General features: G+C 58.5%; 7 protein-coding genes across 7 annotated transcripts; 2 read left to right on the top strand and 5 right to left on the bottom strand.

The window, feature by feature from the left end:
• Positions 1–224: 224 nt before the first annotated feature.
• On the top strand, positions 225–2,598 carry INS49_001227 (uncharacterized protein; the record flags this gene model as incomplete). The annotated part of the gene is made up of 5 exons (XM_043162059.1): positions 225–647; positions 1,337–1,476; positions 1,535–1,607; positions 1,668–1,792; positions 1,863–2,598. The coding sequence occupies 5 exons, from the start codon at positions 225–227 to the stop codon at positions 2,596–2,598; spliced, it is 1,497 nt and encodes a 498-aa protein (XP_043030565.1).
• Positions 2,599–3,509: 911 nt separating this feature from the next.
• Positions 3,510–6,450, bottom strand: INS49_001226 (uncharacterized protein; the record flags this gene model as incomplete). Its single annotated transcript, XM_043162058.1, has 3 exons — positions 3,510–3,719; positions 3,817–4,415; positions 4,479–6,450. The coding sequence occupies 3 exons, from the start codon at positions 6,448–6,450 to the stop codon at positions 3,510–3,512; spliced, it is 2,781 nt and encodes a 926-aa protein (XP_043030564.1).
• Positions 6,451–8,154: 1,704 nt separating this feature from the next.
• Positions 8,155–10,134, bottom strand: INS49_001225 (uncharacterized protein; the record flags this gene model as incomplete). The annotated part of the gene is made up of 1 exon (XM_043162057.1): positions 8,155–10,134. The coding sequence occupies one exon, from the start codon at positions 10,132–10,134 to the stop codon at positions 8,155–8,157; it is 1,980 nt and encodes a 659-aa protein (XP_043030563.1).
• Positions 10,135–11,654: 1,520 nt separating this feature from the next.
• Positions 11,655–12,763, top strand: INS49_001224 (uncharacterized protein; the record flags this gene model as incomplete). Its single annotated transcript, XM_043162056.1, has 2 exons — positions 11,655–11,844; positions 12,162–12,763. 2 exons carry the CDS (start codon positions 11,655–11,657, stop codon positions 12,761–12,763), a joined length of 792 nt encoding a protein of 263 aa, XP_043030562.1.
• Positions 12,764–13,146: 383 nt separating this feature from the next.
• INS49_001223 (uncharacterized protein) lies at positions 13,147–14,151 on the bottom strand (the record flags this gene model as incomplete). Its single annotated transcript, XM_043162055.1, has 1 exon — positions 13,147–14,151. The coding sequence occupies one exon, from the start codon at positions 14,149–14,151 to the stop codon at positions 13,147–13,149; it is 1,005 nt and encodes a 334-aa protein (XP_043030561.1).
• Positions 14,152–15,198: 1,047 nt separating this feature from the next.
• Positions 15,199–20,806, bottom strand: INS49_001222 (uncharacterized protein; the record flags this gene model as incomplete). The annotated part of the gene is made up of 2 exons (XM_043162054.1): positions 15,199–18,553; positions 18,912–20,806. 2 exons carry the CDS (start codon positions 20,804–20,806, stop codon positions 15,199–15,201), a joined length of 5,250 nt encoding a protein of 1,749 aa, XP_043030560.1.
• A 2,347-nt stretch (positions 20,807–23,153) lies between these two features.
• On the bottom strand, positions 23,154–24,022 carry INS49_001221 (uncharacterized protein; the record flags this gene model as incomplete). The annotated part of the gene is made up of 3 exons (XM_043162053.1): positions 23,154–23,489; positions 23,551–23,616; positions 23,879–24,022. The coding sequence occupies 3 exons, from the start codon at positions 24,020–24,022 to the stop codon at positions 23,154–23,156; spliced, it is 546 nt and encodes a 181-aa protein (XP_043030559.1).
• Between the last annotated feature and the right edge of the window lie 279 nt (positions 24,023–24,301).

Here is a 24,301-nt window from a genome sequence, read left to right as displayed (position 1 = left end):
TCATGATCAGTCGAGGGGCGGCGGACTCAGCCAACGCGATCGCAAAGCCTACATGTAGGTATGCAGATGATAAAGACAGCCCGTAACCGCTGTCTTATCCTGCAATAACATCTGTCCCTTAGTCTTAACTTCAGCATCCGCAACCAGCCCGCTTCTAGCACGAACTGGCCGCTTTCAACCTCCAAGAATTTCCCTAGGTGTCTAAACTTGTTCAGCGCTCAATTATGTCGATCCTGCACCTCATACCGGTGGTCACGTCCACCGTGTCCCTATGGTTCGCCTTTGACCAATACTTCTTCCTCGGTATCTTCCTGCACAAGGACGTCGAGCCGGGAGCCAAGCACGTACTCACCCCTTACTGGAACACGATGTTCGACACCGGCCTTGGCCATGTCATCGCGCCCCTCGTCGGCACTATAGCCTCTACCGTCGCGATCCTCACCACCACCTCCACGGGGCTCCTCCGGGACAAGGGCTCCTGTTGGTGGTATATTGCCAGCGCCTTCTTTGCCGCTGGCCATTTCGCCTTCGTCCCTGCCGTTCTGCCCAAGATCAGGAGTCTGTCGAACGGAGGGCTGACGCCCGCGCTCCGACAGTGGATGCGCGTACATGTTACCCGCGCCATCACCGTGGATCTTTTCTGCTGGGTCGCTTGCCTTGTTGCCAGTGCGAAGACCTTGTCAGCTTGACAGGAGGTAGGGGCGGAGGAGGGGAGGAAGACACTGCCGCGAGTGTTCCAAGGTCGTAGGTAAAAGCTGGTTGGTGTTCTATTAGTAGTGGCCAAGAAGTACAGCTCGCAAGGGTTCCAAATTATGTCCTGTAGATGCATATTATCCTCAATTTTCTAGGAGGTAGCTCTGTCATAAAATTCAGCTTCGGAATCTGCGGATCTTCAATAAGTCTGGAGATGCACACTGTTCCCTGATACGCTCCTCCATTTATTCGTTTGTTGAGAAAGACTTCGCTGAGAAATAAAACGGCACCAGGGATTTTTTGCTACTTAGGTAAATCCTAATCCAACGATATCAACTTCGAGTACAGAGCATTTCACGATATGGCAGCCTCAGACCCGGTTTCCCGAAAATATGGCATCGTTGTGCTCGGATCCTCTGGCTTCACCGGCACGACTTCAGGATGGTATGCACGCACATCGCGGCCAAGTTTCCCACAAGTCTCAAAGGGGCAGTCGCCGGCCGGTCACGGGATCGCCTCGAGAAGCTGGCAGCAAAGTTAAGAAAAGAGTACCCCGATCGAGTACAGCCAGGTGAGAAGATGCAGTCGGCGCGGTTGGAAAGGTCGATGGAAATTTGCTGACTTACGCCAATTAAACCTCGAGGTGGTTGCGCCTGATGACGCGCGGACGCTCGGAGAAGTCATTGGGAGGGCCAAAGTGTGCCTCAGCAGCGTTGTCTACGCCGTTGACGGAGACGCCATCATCCAGGCGTGCATTGAACAGCGAACTGACTATGTCGACTGGTTTGTTCTGTCTTTCTTCTCCGCCTCTCACTATATGGTGTCTAACAGTGATTCGCAGCGCCGCGGTCCCCACCCTGATTCGAGACTGGGTCGCCAAATACCACAAACAAGCTGAGGCAAATGGCGTTGCGGTAAGTGGCACCACCGAATCCTGAACGCGGGATGCGGCAGCTGACAGATTTCATCAACAGTTGATTCACTCTTGCGGAGCCATGACGGGAGAAATGGACCTTTTCGCCATTCACGCCTGCCAGGAGATTAAGCACAAATGGTCGGCACAGATGGGGAAGACGACGCCGCGGGCCGATGATCTCGAGTATGCAAGCACCCATCATTTTGAAAGCTACTTGATTGTGGAGTTTGCACGGCTAATTTAAAATCGCCAGCCCCAACGTGAGCGGCGGTACCATGCGGACGATGCTCTCATTCGCAAGCGGAGGCCCGAAAGCCATCGCCGCAGCCGGGCACCCGTCGTTGTTGACGCCACCTGCAACTCCCTACACGAACACCCTCGAGACGGTCCGCGGGATTCACACGCACCCAGTGCTTGGACTGCTGACACTCTCCTCGCCCCCCCCCCCCCCCCCGGGCGACCAAGCTCGCACCCTCATCAACAGATCCTGGGGTCTTGTGGGCGGGCCCAAGAGCAGCTGGGGCCCCAACTTCCGGTACAACGAGTACGAGAGGGCTCATTCATACCTGGGCGCCGTTGTCAACCTGATCCGCTGCTACGTCATCCTCACCATGTTCTCCTGGGTCCAGTATCCCTGGTCCAGGGACTTGCTCATGCGCTCCGCGCCGGACCTGGGCGCCGGACCGTCCGAGGAGCAGATCAGGAGCTTGCCCTTCTCCGCGGCGGCTTTCGTCGAGGCTGACCCCGCTGTGGAGAAGAACCGTGGCAAGGGATGTCTCATCAAACTGAGGTACAATGAGGGTAACTACCCCTTCGCTGCTATGCTCATGGCTCAGGCGGGAGCTACACTGCTGTACGACCGGAACCTCTCAGCGGGTATCAAGGGCGGATGCCTGACGGCTGGGGTCTTGGGCCCCGATTTTGTGGAAGGGGCTAGGCAGGGTGGTCTCGAGATTGAGACAACCATGATTGACAATTTGCAGTACTAGAGGATTCTACCAGGCCCATGTGGGAGAGTCGAGTAGTCAGTTGTGAGACACTCAGCCTTGCAAGCAACTCTTATAAACTCAGTATTAACTGCAGCAACGCGATCCAACCTTGAAGACCTGCGTGGTAGTATACTTAGCCAGGAAACAAATAATACAAGGAAAAGAGGCTGAGTAAATTACAGAATGATAAATGCAATACGAACGACCTAAACAATGCTATTGAACTCATGCTTAGATTTGAGATAGACTGTTAAATCTGGCCATCACGAGATCGATCAGTGGGACGAGAATTAGCTTGCTGAGCACATACTTGCCCAGAACTCGTCACGATCCATACAACCACGGACACCCGCTTCACTTAAAGTAGCCGAAAACTACCGGGTAAAAGCTTTTAACTTTCCCATCGAGTATAGCAGCTTTGCCTCTTAGCCTCAGTCGATATAACCCCCGTCTTCGTTGTATATTCGACAATCGCCAAAGGGTTCCCGCAGGGGGGGGGGAAGGGGTGGATGGGGGAGGAAAACCCGACCAAGACTTAGCATCATCATTGTCAAAGAGCGAGAGGTGGCGAAGCGGATGCTCAAGTCGTCTCAAATAAATCGTGTTCGCGTGAGAAGTAAGAAGGAGAAATATGGCTATTACAAAGGAAGATGCATAACCCCGTTTCCCCATCCTTTATGTGCGCTTGTGCTCCAAGTACCATCCAGGTCAAGATCATTACAATGCCAGTCGTTCGTTTTGTGGTCATACGACTGCCTCACCCGCTTCTCGTCCTCTAGTACCACCCCTCTTCTACCTTTATCCGTTCTTTCCGAGGAATCTGGAGCGCTTCCAAGCCCACGTTGGTGCACCCATCGTGCATATGTGCGCATGTGCATGGCTGATTGAGTGTGTGCGAGACCGAACCATGTCTAGGCGCCTGCGGCTACGGCCTGGTGGCTCATGCTCGTTCGATTCCTCTTGGCCTTCGCCTTCTGCGCTGCGACGGCTGAAGAGGACCTCTTGTCCTCCTCCAGCTTGGCCGAGAAGTCCTTCCATTTGCGCCAGCCGTCAAAGTCGATGAGCGCCTGCATGCATCCCCACTCCATGACCTTGCGCTCGAGCCAGACGAAGTTAACAGGCTGTGAGCGTGACTCACGTTAGCATACACACAATCAAGTCCACAGTAGCCCATCGTGGGCGCTCGTTAAATATGAATGGAGAAGGAGAGTGACCTACCTTGGTCAAGAAGTCATTACACCCCGCCGCCAGTGCCTCGTGACGGTCGCTCTGCAGCGAACTGGCAGTCAGGGCGACGATGATGACGGGCGACTTGAACAGGTCCATGTTCTCGAGCTTGTCCTTCTCGTCCGGCTCGCCCTTGACCTCCGGTGGCGCGTCGGCGGCTGAGCTGAAGACGCCGATGGAGTTGACCCTCTCTAGCCGCCTGATCTCGCGGGTCGCATCCAGGCCGCTCATGACGGGCAGCTGAATGTCCATCAGCACCAGATGAAACCCGCCGCCTCGCCATTTGGTAACGGCGTCGCGGCCGTTCATGGCCGTCGACCACCGCACCTTGAGGCGCTTGACGAAGGCCTCGAGCAGCTTGAGGTTGATGATGTTGTCCTCCACGATGAGGACGTTGATGGGCGGGACGCTGCCGTTCAGCATGCCCTTGGGCAGGGACGGGTGCTCCGCGGCTTTCTTCTTCTTGGAGACCTTGGGTCTTGGCGACGACACGCGAGGCGGTGGGGTCGCCGACCGCTGGGATGCGGCTGTCCCTTCAGGAGCCGGTGGGGTGGAAATGGCCGGTGGCGCCGGAGCTGCTTGTGACTGGTCTGAGGCATTGGAATGAGTTCTTGATCGGGGGGCTGGTCTGGAGTGTATTATATGTTGCATACCATGAGGGGCTCCAGCGGTTGTGGCGATGGACGCCTGATGGGTTGTTCCCGAGGCCATGTTTATGAGCGTAGGCGAGGAAGTGTGCTGGCGTCCTAACCTCGGCCGCTCTGGTCTTTCCCTGTAGGTCCTTGCTCGTGTGCCACCTGGTGATGGTATCTGTGGCGGATGTCCGGTCTGCAAAATAGAGATCGCATGCTGGGGGGCCGTTGGGTTAGACGGCGCAGTGACTGTAACGGGTAGGGTCGATATAGCGCCGGGTCCAAAGTAGTCGTTTCCTGCTTCCGAGGGCCTTGCCTCTTCGACGTAGTATTGCACATGAGGCGCGTGGGGAGGGCCGTTGCGAGGGGATGCTCTGGGTGTGCGTCGTAGGGGGACGTCAATGATGAGGGCATCGTCTACGGTCTGTCCACTGGGGAAGTAAGCATCGAGGGTTCGAGACATTGGCTCCTCGGGCCCTAGCATCCGCTCCTGCTGGTTCCCGTTGGGCCTGATGCGGAGGGTGAGGTCTGGCGCATCGAATTGGCGGCCGAGAGAGTTGGCGTACTTGCGCAAGATCATTTCTCGCACGTCGTCGACCAGATCGTCCTCGTTTATTGTGACGAGCGTGGCGGAGGCGCCAGGCCGCTTGACCCAGATCTTGCGCATGACCATGTTGCCGCTGATAGGGAGCAGCTGTTCGTTGCTGATGCTGGCGTTTTCGTCGCCCTGGGACCCGCGCAGTAAGGTCTGGATGAGGGTAGACTGCCTGTTGGAGAGGAGGGACTGTCGCCGAACGGGAGCAGGTCTCGAGCTGACCGAAGAGTTGCGGGCGAGCGGAGAGCTGGGGGTGACGGTGCCCTTTGGGCTGTACGCGGCGTTCGGCGAAAGGTTTGCGGCGGATGGAGGGACGACGGCGGCGGCGGGGAGTGGGATGTGGAAGGGCCGTTGGGTCGCGGCGGAAGCTAATTTGGGAGTTCGAGGAGGAGGAGCAGCAGCGGCGGCGGCCGGTTTGTCGCCAGCATCGTCTGGTTTCGGGGGCAGGACTGAAGTTGCATCGGCCGAGGCAGCGGGTCCTGTGATTGGGGGCTGAGTTGGGTGGGCGGTGATGGGATTTGGGTTTGGGAGCAGTTCCTTGTGGTCCGGGGAGGGATGTTCGCTGATGCACGAGAGTTTTCGCGGTGACGGGTGCAGATCGTTGCCCGGCATGACGCTGGCCGTTGCGGTTGCTGTCGGGCCCTCGCTGCTGGGCTCGGGCGCAGATGCAGGCTCGGGTTCGGGTGCAGGTGCAGGTGCAGGTGCAGGTTGTTCAGATTCAGGTTCGGAATCGACCGCAGGGGCGGGTGGCTCAGGGGGGCCGGCCAAGACACTACCCGAGGATGCTTCCTCCACAGCTGGAGCTGGTGTTGGAGTTGGTGCTGTTGGCTTTAGTGTCTCTGGGGAGGATGAAAGGGACGATGCACGTTGGGCATTTTGGGCGTTTTGAGTCTGGTGGCCGGTTGAGGAATCGTGCTGGGCTGGGGAAATTGGACTGGTGCTATCGGGCTCAGATTGGTGGTGGTCGTGCTGGACCGGCGGCGGCGGCTGAGAATCGTCGCCAGCCAGGCCCTCCTCGCCCTTGCTCTCGACCTCTCCCTCGCCCTCGCCCTGGCCTAGGCCCGGGTGTCCCACCATTTCTGGCGCGGCTTGTGCGGGCTGGCAGGATCGATCCCGACCGGGCTGGGTTTGGGATTGGGGAGGCGAGCCGGCGCCCTCGTCGTCGTCCAGGTCGACGATGACGGAAACGCGTGAGCTCCCCGCACGCGACTTGGAGTCGGGGTCGTGGTCGGGCTCGGGGTCAGCCAGGAGGTGGTGGTGGTGGTGGTGGTGATCTGCATTGTGGCTGCGGTGGGAAGAGGAGGTGTGGCTGCCGGTCGACCTGCTGCTGAGCAGCGAGGGGATGGCAGACGGCCGGCGTTTGAACCTGGCACGTATCTTTGCAGCCAGTTCAGCCATCCCAGACCAATTGCCACCGAAGTCGAGGTAGCGGTCGTGAGGCCTCACTCATTCACTCACTCGCTCGCTCGCTCGCTCACTCACTGGCTGGCCGACTGGGACGGACTGTGCAGCCAGGACTGGCTGTCTCAGTCTCAGTGTGGGGTGTTTGTATGTGTATGTGCCTCTGCGTGTGTGTGTTTCTGTCTGTGTCGCTGTCCGCTTGTCTCTGTCTCTGTCTGTGGTTGTGTACTGGCCGGACCTGTCCCGTCCTAAACTGACCTGGCCTGACCTGTGCTTGCTGCTTGCTATCTCATGCCCATGGGGAGGGACATGGGGGCACACACGCTGAGCGCCGAGACCGAGCTGGAGAGGCCGAGGGGCCGATGCAGCCCGGCAGTGGCAGTAGTAGTGGCAAAAAGCAGGAGCTGCAGCCGTCTGTACAGCAACGGTCGCATATGCCAGCCGTTGGACTGCCGGAGAGGAAAAGCGTTTGGACTGGGCACTCGCAAAATGGCCTGACCGATTGACTGACTGCCCGACGGCCTGACTGTCTGGTGATATGTATGGTCTTGAGAACAAAGCAAAGTAAACACTGGAGACGCGTCACCCGGTCCCAAGGAGGGAGGGAGAGAAAAGGAGCGAGAGAAGATGAAAAGGGAGGACACCAGGCGGGCTAGGCTAATAAGATTTTTGACATGTCGTACAGTACGAGCAGGCGGCTGCCCGTTTGAGCTTCTCTTCTCTGTCTGCGCGGTGGCAGCAGCGGCTAGTCTACTGCATGGTGTGGTCTGCTTGGTCTGTCTGATCTGGCAAGGAAAGGTCTGGCTGGTTTTACGGTATGGATTGGGCGGTACGGGTTGTCTGGATTGTCAGGATGGGGGAATGGCATGGTCTGGGTATGGATGCGGGTATGCGTGTGCACGCCTGGGCTGGCCTGAACCCGAGCCTGATCCAAGGGTACTTGGGTACATACAATGCGTGGCGTCCCGTGCCGCTGGCTGCGTCGGTAGTCTCGATTGCATGTATTGTATGTATGTGCCTAGGTACTGTAGACTAGATGCGGAAAGCACGGGAATCGACTGGGTACCCAGTAGTGCAGACAGAACGTTCCTTCTCTGTCCGAGACGCGCTCACCTTCCTCGACATGGACCGTTGAATCTGAGATTGCCATCCTTCTTGCCCGGGGCAGGGACATGGGGGACATGGGGGACTTGGGCATCTGGAGCGAGCACACTTGGTTCTTCTAGGCGCACCCGAGCAGGGACAGGACACCAGCTTATACGACAAGCCCACCCATTTATTATTTACTGGCATCCGTAATTGGCGAATTTGCCGGTGCTATTCCGTCCCCCAGTGGAGACCTGCCCGCCTGGCCGCCCGCACGGCTGCTCATTTCCACTTTTCCCGCCCACACAAGGGCCGCGCTCCGTAATAAGTGGTCTCGCTGCCAAGATCGGGATCCCCGCTTTCTATCGAACGCCCTCGAGCCTGCCGACAACGAGACGACCGCATCGCGTGTGGAATTGACCCGTTCAACAGAAAGTACCAGCTGCACATGGCCTGCATAAACCCATCGGCACCTGCTGCCCACACGCTTGGAATGCGCAGGGACAACAGCAGACAAATGCACAAGGGTCAGCAGTCTGGGCATTTGCTCATCCATGGTGGGCCATCTTCACCAACCCGTACCTCTAAGCACATCAAAGGAAAGTCCGAACAATCTCAGCCAGCCATGATACTTCTCCCGCCATCCTCCGTCACCCTGTTTCGCACACGCACCTTGAGCATACCACTGCCCAGCTTCCTCGCCGCGCCCTCCCCACCAACACCTACTACGGCGTTGGGCGAGAACACCAGCGCCTCACCCACGCGCAGCTCTACAATCTGTGCAAACAGGCTCGCCGCCGCCTGCTTCTGACCCATGGTCGCCCCGCGGCCCTTGAGACTCAGTGTATCGACCGCGTCGACGAGTCCATCCAGGACGTCATCAACTCCCGAGTCAGAAGAAACATCACTGCCGCTCCCAGCACCAGCGCCAGCAGTCGCTCGCGCCAGCGTTCCCGCTGTCTCCTCGGCGCCCGCTAGGTGCCGCCGCAGCGCCCGCAGCCACTCGGGCGACGTGAAGCGGTGCACCACCGTCACGCTGCACAGGTCCAGCAGTCGTGGCGACACGGTAGGCTCCTGGGTCGAGATCACGACGCGCGCCCCAAGGTGTCGCTGCAGTCGGATCGTCGCCAGGAGCTGCTCCGTGAGGGCCGACGCTTCGCCGCTGTCGTTCATATACTTATGTGCCTCGTCTAGCGCCACTATCTGACCTATACGCCGCGAATCTTGCTCTAGGAAGAGAGACAGGCAGATGTTGAAGAGCGCGCATGCTCCTTCCGGGGTGACACACGGGCAGCTCAAGTCCAAGATTGTAAGCTGGCCAGCCCGTGGGCTCCAGTCATTCCCGGCGGGCTTGGCCACGGCGGCGCCAGCAGCCTTCTTCTTCTTTTTCGTTACAGACTCCTGCGGTGGCGCCATGAATGATTCGAGCGTCTCAAGCCGTTGCGCGAGAGGCACTCTCTGCGAGTCGGTCAGATCCTCGCGGGCGAGCATTGCCTTGAAGGCACTGTAGTTGAATGAGCCGCCTGTCTGCTGTTGCTGCAGACGGAGCTCACGAAGTATTCGGTTGACGACGTGCATGTACAGCGGCATGGTCTCGCTCTTTCTCACGGCCATAAGATCCATCATACGTTTTGTTGTGAGATCCTGCTCCCTAATGCTCAGCGGCTCGATGACGACGTTGGGAAGTCCCGCGTACGTCCGCCGGATGGTCGCGATGTTGGTCGGCGCACACAGCACGCGGACGCGCACGGCTGGGTTGGTCGATAGGTAGGCCGCCTCGCACGGGCTGCCCTGGCTGTCGTTGATGAAGGTGTCATAATGGAACACGATTCCCGTCAGCGGGCGCGGCAGCTCGTTCGCCACCGACGGGAACAGGCTGTTTTCTAGCAGGCACGACAGCGTGTGGCTCTTGCCCGAGCCCTGGCTGCCGCAGATGAAGATGCTCGATGGCGCGGCTACATTGTAGTAGAACAGCTCGTCCGATTTATCGTCGCTGGCGTCGCCGGCGAGGAGGCCGTACTGCGAATAGACCTGGTCACCACCACCAGACGACAAGGCGTGCCTTTCGGCCTGGAGCCGGGCGGATTCGGTGAAGATGGGGGCAGTCTGTATTTCGTCCAGGCCGCTAACACCACTGCGGGCGCGGGTGATGAGCTGGCGGCGGCGGTCCATGGTCTGCTTTCTCATGAGCTCTGGCAACGTCATGTGCGGCGCGGGGACTGGCTCTTGGGCTTTATCCGTCTCTGGCGTGGGACTTGCTGTGTCGGACGAGATGTCCGGCTCGCTTGAGCTTCCGGAAGACTCCTCTTCGCTCGCCTGAGGAAGTGAGAAGTCGAAGGTGAAGTTGGTAGGTAGTTCCTGTGTCTGTGGCAAGACACAACCGGTGGTGGGTGCTTTTGTTTTGACAGATTCGGTGAGAGGTAGATTCTTCTCTGCTGGAGGCGAGAAAGTAAACAGAGGAGTTTCACGCCAGTCAGAACCCCAGTTGATCTCTGGACCGGGAGCGGTGGTGTCAACTTCTGTGGTGGATGCAACGAACGAGACTTGAAATGGTCTGCCCTCTGGCTGGGGGCTGTCTGTCTTTATATTCGCCATGGTTGCGGGCTCTAAGGGTCAGATGTGAGTAGACAAAGACAGACCGGTCTGAGACAAGAGCCACAATGCCAAATGGGAGACTAATGGGGCTGGGACTGGTGGCTCCTTCCTGTTGGTAGTAGCCCCACTGCTGTTGTTTCCTCGTCGAGCGGTCTCCCGGGGTCTCAACAGCCTTGATGGCGATTGAAGATTCCCGGAAGGCTGAGTTCCAGACCCCCAAGAGCGAGAAAAATACCAATGCTCGACAGCGATTGTGGCAAGCAAACGATCATGGAGAGGCCGCGAAAACCCCATGCAAGAGTGGCAGTGTGAGCAGCCCCGGGGTCAAAAGACGGGATGATGCCCACAATTGAGGCCTACCGTCCAGGCTGGAATGCTCAAGTGTAAAATGAGAGACTGGCTGATGTCACGAGATACCAGACCGAAGAACGTTGAGGTGTGGAGCCTTTGAGGGCCTGAAGAACCCCTGCGAGGATCTGGCAGCGGTGTCTCTCATTCGGTTGAGAGAAAGGGTGGATGGAATCAGGTAGATGTGTGTGCACTTGGTCGACAGTCGACGACATGAGGTCGGCTGCGGTCAAAACGGCACGTGGGTTGTGGGGGATCATTAGGACCACGGGCCAATGCAGATTTTTCCCGTAGGTTGGCCAAAGACAGTATCCATTCCCGTGCATGGATTTTGCTTTTCCAAGGTCATGGGCTGTGGGTGAGCCATCATGGTACAGGACGAGGGGTTGTGTACTTCAAGATGAGCGAAGCTACCTCGCAATACTGTTAGGCTGCCCATGTCCACTTGCACTGTCTAAGTCAACAAAATGCAGAGGCCAAGGTTGTGATTGCCTGTGGGACTCCGAGACCCACTCCCATCCAATCATCATCGAAGAGGCATCCTATGGACTGACTGGTTGGTTGTTCAGTACACAGACAGCATGGCATGTCGTGGGCCGGGGTAATACGTAAAGTAAAGTACCGCACCGGATGCCAAACTAGAATTCCGGTGTCCACGGGCCGTCCCGCTGTGAGATGGGAAGCCACAGCGAGGGAGAGGGCTCCCAGTGGTCACAGACAAGACGCTAGCTTGAATCATACGCACTGTAAGATACGCACAGGTCGCTCTCTGGATGACCTCAACCCGTTCTCAAGGCCAAGGTCGCGGTTCACGGGCTCTCTGGTCCCACACGCTCACATCACCCAACAAGCCTCAGCAGGTCAACAAGCTCATCCGAGCAAGGGGTACTACGCAGCTGTCCAACGAAAGAGCACCGAAATCATCATTCGCATTCACATTCGGCAGGAAGGGAAAATTTGCCACTCTAAGGCAAGGCAAGGCAAGGCAAGGCAAGGCAAGGCAAGGCAAGGCAAGGCAAGGCAGAGCAAGGCGCGGCGCGATCACAACCGCCAACTTCCTCAACGACAAGAGCCACCCACGCACCCGCACATTATCAACATCTCTGATCACGATCACATTTAACCCAAGAGAAGGGGGTAACAGGGCCCAGCGCCCCGGTCTTCGTCTCAATATGACACCGCAGGCGGAAGCGAACTCGCCTCCGCCACCACCAACAGGAAACCCAGACCTCTTCTCAAGGCCGCGGCCACGGCCACCCAGGTCGCCCTCCCAGGCTGCCAAAATACGAGTGCAGAACAGGCGGCGACAGTACTTGGAGAACAACCCGGACTACCTGTCCTCGACAGATAACCAACTTGCTGGTAAGACCCAGATGATCACAGCAGCCTAGTTCCCCCTGCCCTCTGGGCCCCATTTCTCTTTTGGTGGATCTTCCACACCACGGACTGGCTCTGGGCATGCATTGGGTTTCTGAGCCTGGAGCCGGATCCTTGGAAAGGCTGTGTGAGGAGCGCCTCACACACAAGTCCTTTGTTGTCCCTCGTGAAGCTCCACGGTCTGGGCAGACAGCCAGGCAGACCAGTTCTTCCGCCAACATGTGACTTCCTTCAGGGATCCCAACACCCAAGCATACACACATCTGGGCCCCCAGTGAAAAGAGACTGACCTATCACCACAGACCCTGAGCTTTACGACACCCTGGTGAGGAAGTTCCAGACGCCCTCCGAGCGCGAGGCAGAGGTCCGCGCCAGGGGCTGGGGCAAGGTCCTCGAGTCGTCCCTGATGCGCGGCGAGGACCGCCTGGACAGGGTTGCCTCGTCGCTGGCGGGCGACAGGTCGAGACCGAGAGGGCCCCAGCCATCCTCGTCATCCTCGTCCCGCGGGGCATTACCTCCCACGACGGGTGACAGGCAAGGACCTGCCGACACAGCCGCGGCGGCAGCAAACTTCACCATAGACGCGGACCTGGCTGAGTCCGGGCCCGCGACCAAGGAGGAGGGCCGCGCCGCGTGGGAGGACTTCCTGCGGGAGCGGTTCGTGCGCGGCGGGGACGATGACTTCGATTATGGCCCCGTGGACGCGGACGAGTGGCTTGATGAGCTGGAGTGCCGGGACCGGGAGGAGGAGTGGTTTGATGGGGAGGAGCCGGAGTGGGCTAGCGACGGAAGTGAAGGCAGTTCTGGGAGTGCTGGGGTTGTTGGTCCGGATGGGGATCCGGGCAGGAGGAAGGGACCAAGGGAGAGGGTGTTGACTGGGCAGACTGGGGTGCAGGATTACTGAGCTGATGGATTGGCATACTTGCTCGAAACCAGAAATAGCCTCCAGTCGTGGCAAAAAAGTCACAGCCTCACCACCCGTTGAATGGGGGGAAGCGGATGCACTCTGTAACGCTGTGTTCAACTTCCGTATTTCGAGCTGTGCTTGATGATTTGGTGCAGAGTGATACCATTGTCGTCCTCGTCTACTTCGCAAGTGCTGCTTTGTGCCGGATATCAAAGTCAACGACTCTCACAAGGCAGGATGAAATCCATCTACAGATGGAATCGCACTTCACTTCAGTCAAATGCCGGAACGTCACTTCATCAAAGACAAATTGAACAAGGGACCAACAAATTTCTATTCTCTTTCAACACAGACGGCCATCACCATACGTGACCTCCGCCCTACGCACCCGGCTTCTCCTGCACGATGCGGTCCCCATCATAGAATATCTCCTTCACCTTGACGCTCCGCAGGTGGTCAACCCCGCCACTGAGCTCACAGTCGTGGTGAAATAGCCACCACCGGTCGCTCCCCTCGGGGAACTCGACAACAGAGTGGTGCGTGGTCCACCCCAGCACGGGCTCCAGCATCCGGCCCCCGTACACGAACGGCCCCATCGGCGAGTCGCCCACCGCCCAGCACAGGAAGTGCGAGTCCCCCGTCGAGTACGAGAAGTAGTACTTCCCCTTGCGCTTGTGGCACCACGCCGCCTCGAAGAACCGCCGCTCGTGGTCGTCGGCCGCGATGCGCTCCCGCGTCTCCGGGTCCAGGATCTCGACCTCGTGCACCCCGCCGTCGAGCGTGCGCATGTCCCTGCCCAGCTTCGCGACCCGCGCCCCCAGCGCCTTGGCCCCGGGGCCCGACGGCTCCTTGGGCCCGGACCAGGACGCGTCGAAGTCGGCGTCGCCGTGCCCGCGCTGGTAGCACTGCAGCTGCCCTCCCCACAGCCCGCCGAAGTAGAGGTACGAGGACGCGTCGTCGTCGACCAGCACCGCCGGGTCGATCGAGTACGTGCCCGGGATGTACCCCTCGTCGGCCTTGAACGGCCCCTCGGGCTTGTCGCCGACGGCCACGCCGATGCGGAAGATGCCGTTCTTGTCGCGCGCGGGGAAGAACAGGTGGTACTGGCCCGTGGCCGGGTTGCGGGCCGCGTCGGGCGCCCACAGCTGCTTCGAGGCCCAGGGCACGTCGGCCAGCGTCAGGACGGTGCCGTGGTCCGTCACGGACGAGGCCGGGTCCAGCGAGTCCAGGCTGAAGACGTGGTAGTCGGCCATGTCGTACTGGTCGCCATTGTCGTTGAACTTGATGTCCGTCTCGCGGTCGTGCGAGGGGTAGATGTAGACCCTGCTGTTGAAGACGTGGGCCGACGGGTCGGCCGTGTAGAGATGGTTGATCAGGGGCGCCATCTTGGGGAGAGGCTTTTGCTATTGTTTCCTTGATATTCCACCCAGGCTCGGCTTACAGCTGGTTGGACTGACAGTAGAGCTAGCAGTTCCGTACTCAGTTTCTGGATCCGGGAGATAGATGAGGCTAAGACGTGCAGTAGGTCTACAGTGAGTGAGTGAGTGAGTGAGTGGGTGAGAGAAGCTGGTCACCAAAGGCCCAGTCAGTCAAAACGTACACAAAGACGGGCCGGGCATAACTGATTCCTCACATGCAAATGAGCAACACAGAGCTTTATATCAACCCATCGCGACTCAATTCACCCGTACAGCCGCCCGTTCAAGCGCAGAGTGGGCCAAGGGGCCGTTCAAATGGTGCCAAGTGCACACCCACGTACAAGAGTTAGGCTGGTTGGAGAGGGCGCGCATTTATCCCCCCCAATTTAGCCGGCGGGATCCTGCAGGGACATCCCTCTGTTCTCCTCTCCCCACGGGGGGCGCCGTCCCCTCTTGTCCGACAAGCCCAGCCGGGCCGAGAGATTTTTCACTGGCCGCCGAGGCTAGAAGCGGACGTGGGTGGAAAGATCCATCATCAGGTTCCAAGCCATGCGCTGGGGTCTAATTCGTTTGCAGGAATCAACAGGCAGACAATTGCACGCCAATACTGATGAGATCATTAATATTTGGTGTCTCTATGAGCTAGTAACTTTTTTTGCCAAGGCAATCTAGGGCTATATGAACCAAACAAAATAAAACTAAATAGAAATACAGAAGCACAGACAGTAGGGGGTATGAACATGCTCCTAGAAGACAGGCACAGTTACTGCGGCTGGCCTGAAATCCACCCATCCAGTTGATCCAGAGATTGTAAAACAAGAACAAGACATTAATCTAGTAACATCCAGACTTAGATGTGTAAATCCACAGAAATATAACATCGAAATAGATGCGTAAACATGAGGGGGAAAAAAAATGAACAGTTGACACTTGCTCCCACCTTTGCTAACGGAAGCCACAAGATCCATCCAATGATAGACCCGGGGAACCCTTCGAGAGCCGCTCGGGAGTACCTTACAAGTCATCATCGATCCATGCATCCCCATAAGGATTCCACTCCTGCCCGGGGTAGCTGGTAGCGCTCATGAGAGGCGCGTCCTCGCCCTTCTTCTTGCCGCCGGGGCCCAGCATCAGCATGCTGTCGGGCTCGGTCGGGTTCAGCGCGATCTTCTCCTCCATGTCGCGCACGAGCTGCTTGCGCTTGTGCTCTTCGAAGATCTCCTGCGAAGTCTGCACGGGCTTGCTGCTGCTTGCCCCGTTGGCGGCGCCGCCGTTGATGCCGTCGTCGCCTTCTTTCGTGTTGCCACTGCTGTCGCTCTCGCGTTTCTTTCCTAGCTCCGAGTCCGTCGGGGACGGGGGCTCGACCCCTTCTGGCGACATGGACTTTGAGGTGGACACACGCGGGCCGGGGCTCGGTGCTGATGGGGTGATGGCAGTCGCCGGCTCGATGATCACCGGCGGCACGTCAACGACGAAGCTCTGCTGGGCTGGAGATGGCTCATTCTTGGCCGCAGGCTTGGTCTCCGGACTCCTGTTCGGCAGAGGCCCAGCGAACTTGGCCTCTGGTTCTCCAGAGGGCTCCTGTGCCGATGACCTGTCGATGGAGTGTACCATAACGTTCTGCTGCTGCTGCTGCTGCTGGTGTTCCTTGGCCAGCACTGGTGACACGTGGCGGGATTGCCTCGGCGTGGCACCATATATGTCTTCTTGCTCGGCTGACGCAGTTGTCGCAGGAGATTCTGTCTTTGGCGGATTGTCCGTCAGAGTCACGGGCGGTCTTTCGTACACAGGCTCGGGACTGATAACAATTCTCTCGGGACTAACGTTCGCCGCTTGTTGTTGCACCTGATGGATGGTCTCACTGCTCTGAGTACTAGAGCCGGCTTGGTTGGTAGCAGGAACAGAGGTCAAAGATGAGACCTCACTAGCCCCGCTGGTCTGGCGCTGGGGTATGAGGTTGGAGCCCTGGTGTGGCTGGAGCTGATCTTGTCCTGGTTGCGGCTTGACAACAGCGAAGGCACTCCGTGGCACGGTCTGGAACGTAGTCTGGGCGAACTCGGACTTTACAGCCTCTGGCTGATGGAGTTGCGGTCGGCCACCCTTATCCATGTGAACTGGGATGACGGGACTCGCGTCAGGAACTGGCGAGAGTTGCTGCTGGGGCTGAGGAGCGGCATGTGGTTGGCCATTGTCAGGTGCGGCCTGTGCTGCATCCGCAAGCGCAGGGGCTGCTTGCTGAGCGGGCGCAAAGCCAGCATTATGTGAGGGACTAACTGTCTGCTCAGGGACATTCCGATGGTGGCCGGGGGCAGCCGCCATGAATTGTGGGTGCACTTGGGGCTGCGGCCCGTGCTGCTGTGCCGGCATATGTGGTGGAGCCTGTTGCCCTTGCAATGGCGGAGAGGGCGTGGCATGCTGTCCTGGCATGTATTGCTGCTGAGGCGGTGGATGCTGGGCCATGACCATGGGAGGCGGTGTCCCCTGGTAAGGAGGGTATTGCGGCCAGCCTTGCTGCACCATCTGAGGAGGCATACCTGCAGGCATCTGGCCTGGCGCCATGCCAGGGTATACCCATTGTTGCGGAGGGCCTTGATAGGGCATGCCTGATTGTGGCATTGGTAGCGGTTGCCCGTAAGGTGGTGCTCCCATCACATTTGGCTTCGCAGCCGCCATTCCTTCCCCATGGACAGTAGCGTACCCTTGGGGAATAGGCACGGGGGCGTACTGAGGTTCGGGGGCACGCTGAGCGGTCTGTTGCTTCGGATTGTGCGCTCTCATATTGCCGGATGTCGCTGCTGGCGTCTGGGACTGTGTCTGCCCTATTGGGGGCTGAGACGGCCTCCGTGGCTGTTGCTGCTGCTGCTGCTGCTGCTGTGGTGGCATCTCATAGGGCGCTCGAGATGCGTCCCCACTAATGGACGGCCGTCCACTTTGCGGCTGACGTGCCTGCTGTTGTCCCAGAGGTGGGCTTGTCTTTTGCGGCGAGGGCCTCTCATTCTGGTTGTCCGGATACGGTTGAGAAGTGATCCTCGGCTGCTGCGCCCGCGGCAGCTCAGGTGAGGGCTGGCCGGTGCCGTAAGCTTGGGCCTGAGATTGTGACGCCTGGGCCTGAGGCGCCTGTTCTTGTGGCTCCACGGGGATCTTTTGTTCGCCCTCTCCTATCCCCATCACTTGCTGGGCCTTCGGAGGCATTTGCATCTGCGGCAGTCTCTGCGCCGTCGGCTTCCCTTGTGGGCTCTGGCTCGAGCCATACTGTTGCATACTGGGAGGAACCTGGCCCGACTGAATAGCCCATTGAGGCCCACCCGGTGGCGCCTTTCCGGACTCAGGTTGCTTGGACTCCTTGGCAGGCCTCTTGAAAACGCCCATCATGCTTTTCATTCCCTTGTTTTCTTTCTCTGGCTTGGGCTTGTCGTTCAACGACTGCGAGTCGGAAATCTGGTGCACAAAGGTCTTGCTACTTTTGAGGAATTTCGAGAAAGTGCCCTCCTTTTCCGACCTCTGCTCCTGTGGCGGCGATGTCATCATCATGCCCTGTGGGGATTGGCCTGGCATGAACTGCTGTCCGGGAGGGCCGGGCTGGCCGAATCCATTCTGTCTACCAATGCTCCATGGCGACTGTGGCTGTTGCTGGGAGAAGCTCTGCACGACGGCAGCTATCTGCGGCCCCGAGGGCCTGTAGACAGACGATTGCTGTGCCATCGGAGCCGATTGGCTCTGCACACCTGGATTTTGCCAAGACTGTGTCGGTGTTGAGCCGAATCCCTGGCCTGGACTCGGCGCAGGGGAATTCTTCGGAGGCACGCCAGGAGGAGAGACCTGCTGGCCAGGATTTGGCGCAGGCGACGCCGATGGAGACGACTGAACAGAAACAGCCTGCTGCTGGTCCGAGCCTTGTAACTGCTGGCCTGCCATGACGCCCTGCGATACCCTCCTGGCCTGCGGTGGAAAAGATGCACCAAGCTGACCAGACGATACCGGGGTCCCATTTTCCTGATTCTGGGCACCATGCGACGGCGCATCTTGTGGCTGAAACTGTGGACTGTTCCGAGGCGAGCTTGAGTTGCCTGTATGCCTGCTCGGCGCATGAAGTGACGCGATATGGACTGGGTGTTGCTGTGCGAGTGACTGCGATGCCGCACGGTTCCGGGTGCCCTGCAGGTCGACACTCGGTTTCCGAGCACCGCCAACGTCGATCTGGTTGACTACCGATGCAGATCGCTGGCGGCTTGAATCGCTCTGTGCGCCGGGCGAAATACCTCCTTGGAATTGCCCGGAATTCCCGTTTGGAGAATTGCCGACCTGGCGGATCGGCACTGCTGTCGCGACCTGTACGACGCCCAAGGGGTTGTTGCTGGTCTTGCCCGTTCTGCAGAGTGGACAATGTAGAGCCCTGCTGCATGGGCTGGAGTCTTTGAGCTGCAGCTCCTCCCGGAGCCTGTGTTGTCAGAAGAGGACTTGCGGAGGACTGCGTGACAGGCGAAATGCCAGGCGATGGCTGCCGCTGCTGGTTCAAACCAGGCTGTGATAGATTCTGCCTCTGCATAGGATCTTTGCCATTGGGCATCCCCCGGCCTTGATACTGTTGTTGTTGCTGCTGCTGGGCCTGCTGGGCCAATCCCGCATACTGGCCGATCGGTGGTAATATTGGCTGACCCTGCATACTCAACTGTTGGCTCTGGCCCGGCAGGAAGAAGCCCGACTGTCCAGGTCTCTGCACCACCAACATCTGTCCCTGGGGATTCAGGCCCTGGGGCTGATCAAGCCCAGGGGGCGACCGCGGCGGTCTCTGCTGAGCGTGCTCCCTGTTCTTGGAATCCGACCGCTTCCCGAAGATGTTGGACAGCAGATTCCCGCCCGAAGGCTTCCTGCCCCTGTCCTCCTCCGCGATCGGACCCATGGGGGCAGGTGGGCCGTAACCTTGTCCTGACGGGGTCCGCCCATGATCCGAGATGCTAGGCCGCGACCCTGCGGTTGAGCTCCTCGGGCGTCCATATCCTGACATCTGGCCGTCATCGCCAGGTCCGCCATGGGGACTCATCTGGTCCGAATAGCCCATCGCACCCCCCGGAGGCCGTTGCCCCTGAAAAGACGGCCTCTGGCCCTGCGTTGCGCCATAGCCCAGTGGTTGCGACGGCTGGTTTTCTGTCTTGTCACGGTTGAGCATGCCGGTCAGCTTCGAAAACCTCTTCTTGGGTTGTCCAGGGCCAAAGCCGACGACTGGTGGACCCATCACACCCTCTGCAGTTGCGGGCCGCGAGACTTCTTGTTGGGAAGAGTTGATGCCCAGGCCGCTGGGGCGGGAGAAGAAAGGGCGTTTCTCCTTGGGTGGGCTGAATGAAGCACCACTGAGGCCCTGTGTTGAAAAGGGCGTTCCGTCACCGTTGGGCTGCCCGTTACCACGGAGGCCGAAGAAGTTAGAGGGGACTCTCCTCCCCTGGTCGTCGACCGGGATGCTTGCGTCAGACACATCGTCTCCCGTGAGACCACCGTTCGGCTGCGGTCGGCCGGTCATGGCGTCGCGCTGATCATTTCCGCTGCCTGCAAGCCTATTGCGTATGCTTGAGAAGACATTGGAGTTACGCTTGCTCTCGGGCTCATCATGGAATTGTGAGTTTTGAGTGATGTTAGTGGAGCTACGGGCCAGAGCAGCACCTTGTGTCTGCATCATGAACGGGGCGTTCGGAGGTCGGAATTCACCGTTCTGTGAGGATGGGCCGGCGGATGAGACCAGGGCAGGCTGGCCAGGGCGACGGGAATCAACAGGTGAGTGAGTAGGCGGCGAGACAGATCTGGCGGACGGGGCACCGGTCTCCTTGTCGATCTCATAGGCCTGGTTCTGCTGCTTGAGGGACGAGATGCTTGGTGAGTGGCGATGCCTGGGAGAGGAGAGAGGCTGCTGCAGCTGGGACTGCTCCATCTTCCAGCCGGGCGGCACGTTGAACTGGCCGTTGGACATCAGGCTTGGCGACGGCATGCCTGGTGGTGGTGATGAGGACTGGAACTGCTGGTAGCTGACGGGGCCCTTCTGTCCGGGGTAGCCGGGCTGTGAGGGCCCAGCCTGGTGGTGCATGATGTTGGGATTGCCATTACCACTGCCGTTGGCGCTGAACTGGTGAGCAGCGGGTTGGAAGTGGTGGGCGGCAGGTTGCTGGACGTGAGGTGACTGCATCATCACATAAGGGCCCTGCATGAACTGGGTGCCGTGGGGATGAGGCGAGGATGACTGGAGCTGGTAGTTCATGGTGGGAGAGGCAAGGGGTGACGCGCCCGGAACAGGCCCAGGTCGGGCCCCGTTTCGGCTGTCGCTGAAGGCGGTGTTAGCACGAGTGTTAATGTTGTTGTTGTTGTTGTTGTTGTTGTTGTTGTTGGCGGTAGCTGTGTTGTCGGTGTTGAAGATGGCGTTGGCGATGCGATTGCCGCCGCCGTCAAGGTAGTGAGGATGTGGAGACGGGCCTTGGAGGTGGCCCGGTGGAGAAACAGCGCGATGGGGGTCGTCTAGGTCGCCGGGAGAGATGCCCAGGGCGGAACCAAACTCGGGACCCGGGCTGATGGGAGGGAGACCGACAAAAGAAGGCTGGCGCTGTGGCTTGGGCGCAGATGGTGATTCGAAGACGGACATTGTCGTCTTCTGGACAAGTTCGTCCTCAACTCAGTCGAGGGCGGCTGAAATGGGGGAGCGGGCGAGCAGGAGGGGAGGGAGGTTGGAACCGACGGCCACCATTGGACGGAATCACGGGACCTGCAACTGGAGCTGACAGGACATGGACTGGACCGAGACTGGACGAGACTGGGCTGGACGAGACAGGAAAGGACAGACAGGACAGGACAGGACAGGACAGGCAAGGGAGGAGAGGACTGGGAAAGAGATTGCAACATAAAGCCAACAGCCTGCAGCCGGTGTAACTCTGGTGGACCACAGCCGGCGAGCACCTTGGGTCGCATGGCGTGGGATGGTGTGTGTGGCACCTGGTCGAATGCTTGGAGGAGAGGAGGGGAGAGGACCCTAGTGAGAGGCGTGCCTCCCCCCGTCTGTTGTCTGCCTATCTGCGTGTCAGGGCCGCCTGCCTGTCGCCAACCAGAGCCTGGCTGAGGCGGAACTGGGGAGATCGGAAGGATTCGCCAGATGGGGCCAGCTGAAATGAGAAGAACCCGCATACAGTAACGGCAACGGTGAACTGTAACCTTGCAGTTGGGGCCGGCCAGCCTCGTTTATGTGCTGTGCCCTGCCGTGTCCTGCTCTGCCGTGCAGTGTGCCTGTGCCGAGCTGCGGCTGTTGTTTTTCCAGCGGGGCAGTGAGGACCTCGATCAATTGCTGGTGATGGTGGTGGTTGTACGCGACACGGGGGCAGCAGGATCCATGCATGGGGGCCAGGAAATGCTGACAGCCCACGCGGCAGTCTGTCTCGCGGCTGCAGCTGCAGCTCCAGCTAAAAGCTCCATCCAGCTCAAAGCTCTCGACTGCCTCCCACCAGTTCGAGACCCGCCACGGCCCCAGGAGGGATCGGATCGGATCGCCGGCGGCTGCGGTAAGACTGGCGACTGGAGCTACAAAAGCCACGGCAGACTCGAGAGTCAAGACACACATGGATGGGCTGGCAGCAGCAGCGGCAAACGGTCAAGTTGGCTCTCCACTGACCCCTGGTGACTAAAGAGCCCACTTTTCACTGGGGGCCCGGTGGAAAAGCTGCCATGTCAGCGCTAATAAGCTTCTCAAAGTCAACAAGTGAGGTAGCTTTGACCCACCTACCAAGGTGCAGCATCCTGGCGACTTGATAAGCATAACTTCTTTGCCTAGCATCACAAATGTCCAGGTCGGGACAGGCGAGTCAACCGTCATACCATCAACCACGTGTGTCTCGCCGGGGATGTCGATTTAGAGGGGTTAGGGCCATCTAAGAATAACTCAAATTCCAAAGCCTAGAACATGGCTCAGTACACCGTACCTGCCTTCGATACCTAACTTGGGTGCCTGGCTCAGGTGCAAAGCACAGCCACTGCGGTACAAACCGAGATTTAGCTCAAAGTTCGTGCAACACGTGCAACACGGGATGAACATCGATTCCCGACATGACTCTTCATGACACATCGGATGCCGTGGCCATTGGTGTTGCTTTTTTACTTGAATGGCTGCCAATTAAGCATGCACCGGACAACGTATCTGCAGAAGTCAATAATATGATTGCCAGCGGCACAAGCCGAAGCCTCACAAGACCTGACTATCGCAATCATTATCCTGCAGGTAGCAGGTTGCTGCCGATTCAGATCTGCTCCAGCTGGATTGGGACTTTCCCAGTGCGCAGCGGGAGGGGCTCTTGGATAGCTCGATGCAAGCACCGAGGTCGTGGGGTGGTTGCAACTGGACAAATAAGCCCAACACTGAATCCGCTGCGTATCGGAGTGACCAGGTCAAAATCTAGACCCGAAATAGCAAATAAACAATAATTGAATCGATGTGTTTTGGAGGGGGTGGAGAGAGACGTACGTGCCTGGGCAGCGCACAGAATGACGTGGGATGCAAGAATGATAAATATTTTGTCAAAAAGACGAGCGTCGACATGGCAGCCGTTGTATTGTTTTCAAGACTTCAAAGCATTCAAAGTACGGTTCAACTATCAGAAGCAGGCTGTGATATCCACCATGTCCGGGGTATCAAAGGACCAGGATGAAGGTTCCTAGCCCGAATTAAGCGCTGCCCAACGTGTTGCCTTTCGCAAAGAATCATCGCTCGCTCCAAAACCAAAGTCATCGTGTGATCGGATCCCAACGTCCATATCATAGCACTGCGTCGCACTTGGGCCGAGTCCCATTACATCACCTGGCCCACATATCCAGCTGTGATGTGATTGCTGTCCTTGCTACCACGTGGTGGCAGCAGACCTCGTATCGTACCATAACCCAGGACGTGGAGGCTCAAGAACCAAGGAAAGAAGATGTCGTCAGTATGAGCAGGAGGCCAAGGCGCCGACTTAGACCTCGCCGTCAACTTGCTCCTCCTTGACGCCGGCCTTGACGCCGGCCTTGTCCTCAGAGCTGACCTTGTCCTCCTCAGAGTCGTCCTTGACGGCAACAGGAGACTTGGGGGCGGCGGCGACGGCCTTGCCCTTCTTGGGGGTGTTGGGGAGCTTCTTGCGTGACTTCGGGGCGATCTTGGCCAGCTTGACCGGGGCCGGAGTCTCGTCGTCGTCGTCACCCTCCTCCTCGTTGACACCCGCGATCTTGCGCTTGCCGGCGGCGGGGGTCTTACCAACAGCGGGGCTGGCGGGGCCCTTGAGCGTCCAGTCCATCTTCTTCTTGATCTGAGACTGCGGTAACATGGTTAGGTTTTTATACTGTGAATTATGCTCAAGCTGTGTGTCTACTTACCCAAGCGTTGACAGCGGAGCGAGGGTTCTTCATGTCGAGCTCACTTGCGAGCTTGGGGAAGTCAATCTGTGCGGAGAGGGGAGCATGTGTCAGCGAGCCACGCAAAGAAACGGATCATCATGAAATGCTGCCTAGGTAAGGAAGCACATAGCATAGATAGGTATGTGATGATGCTGCTGGTAGGTGACCGTCGCATGCGGCGCGACGGCGCCAGTATCAAACATGCATCATCGTCGGAAGCGGGATGGTGGGACATGAGGACAGACGCCAAGGCATGGGTGCGGAATGATTGTGACCGTGGGGTTTGAACCCGCAGGAAAATGCTTACCTCGGGTGCGGACTTGAGGCAGGTCATTGCCTTGGCCAGGATCTCCTGCTCGCGGGTGGTGAGGGAACTGAAGCCGCCACCAGCAGCGGCCTTGGGGGTTGCGGGAGCGGAACCGTTCTCGCCGTTGTCGGATTTGCCTGCCATGGTGAGAGGATTTGGAGAGGGAACAGGATTGATGAACGGGAAATGCTCTTGATTTCTGCAAGATGGTGTTGTTGCTTGTGTGGGTGTATGATGTTGATGGTGAGGGTGAGGGTGGAAGGCTGCAGGTGTGGAGGGGGAGAGTTGCCTGTCACTTGAAAAGCAAAAATGACCGCAGCGTGCAGCTCACAACCAGATCCCCGGCAAATACACGCTAATTCGGATTGATCCTGGGAAACAATTGCATGCAGGTCATGGCATGCTGTGATTCAGAGCTCAGCA

This window comes from Diaporthe citri (genome assembly GCF_014595645.1).
Source record: "Diaporthe citri strain NFHF-8-4 chromosome Unknown scaffold_1, whole genome shotgun sequence".
Taxonomy (NCBI): domain Eukaryota; kingdom Fungi; phylum Ascomycota; class Sordariomycetes; order Diaporthales; family Diaporthaceae; genus Diaporthe; species Diaporthe citri.
This window is presented reverse-complemented; position numbering and strand designations above follow the sequence as displayed.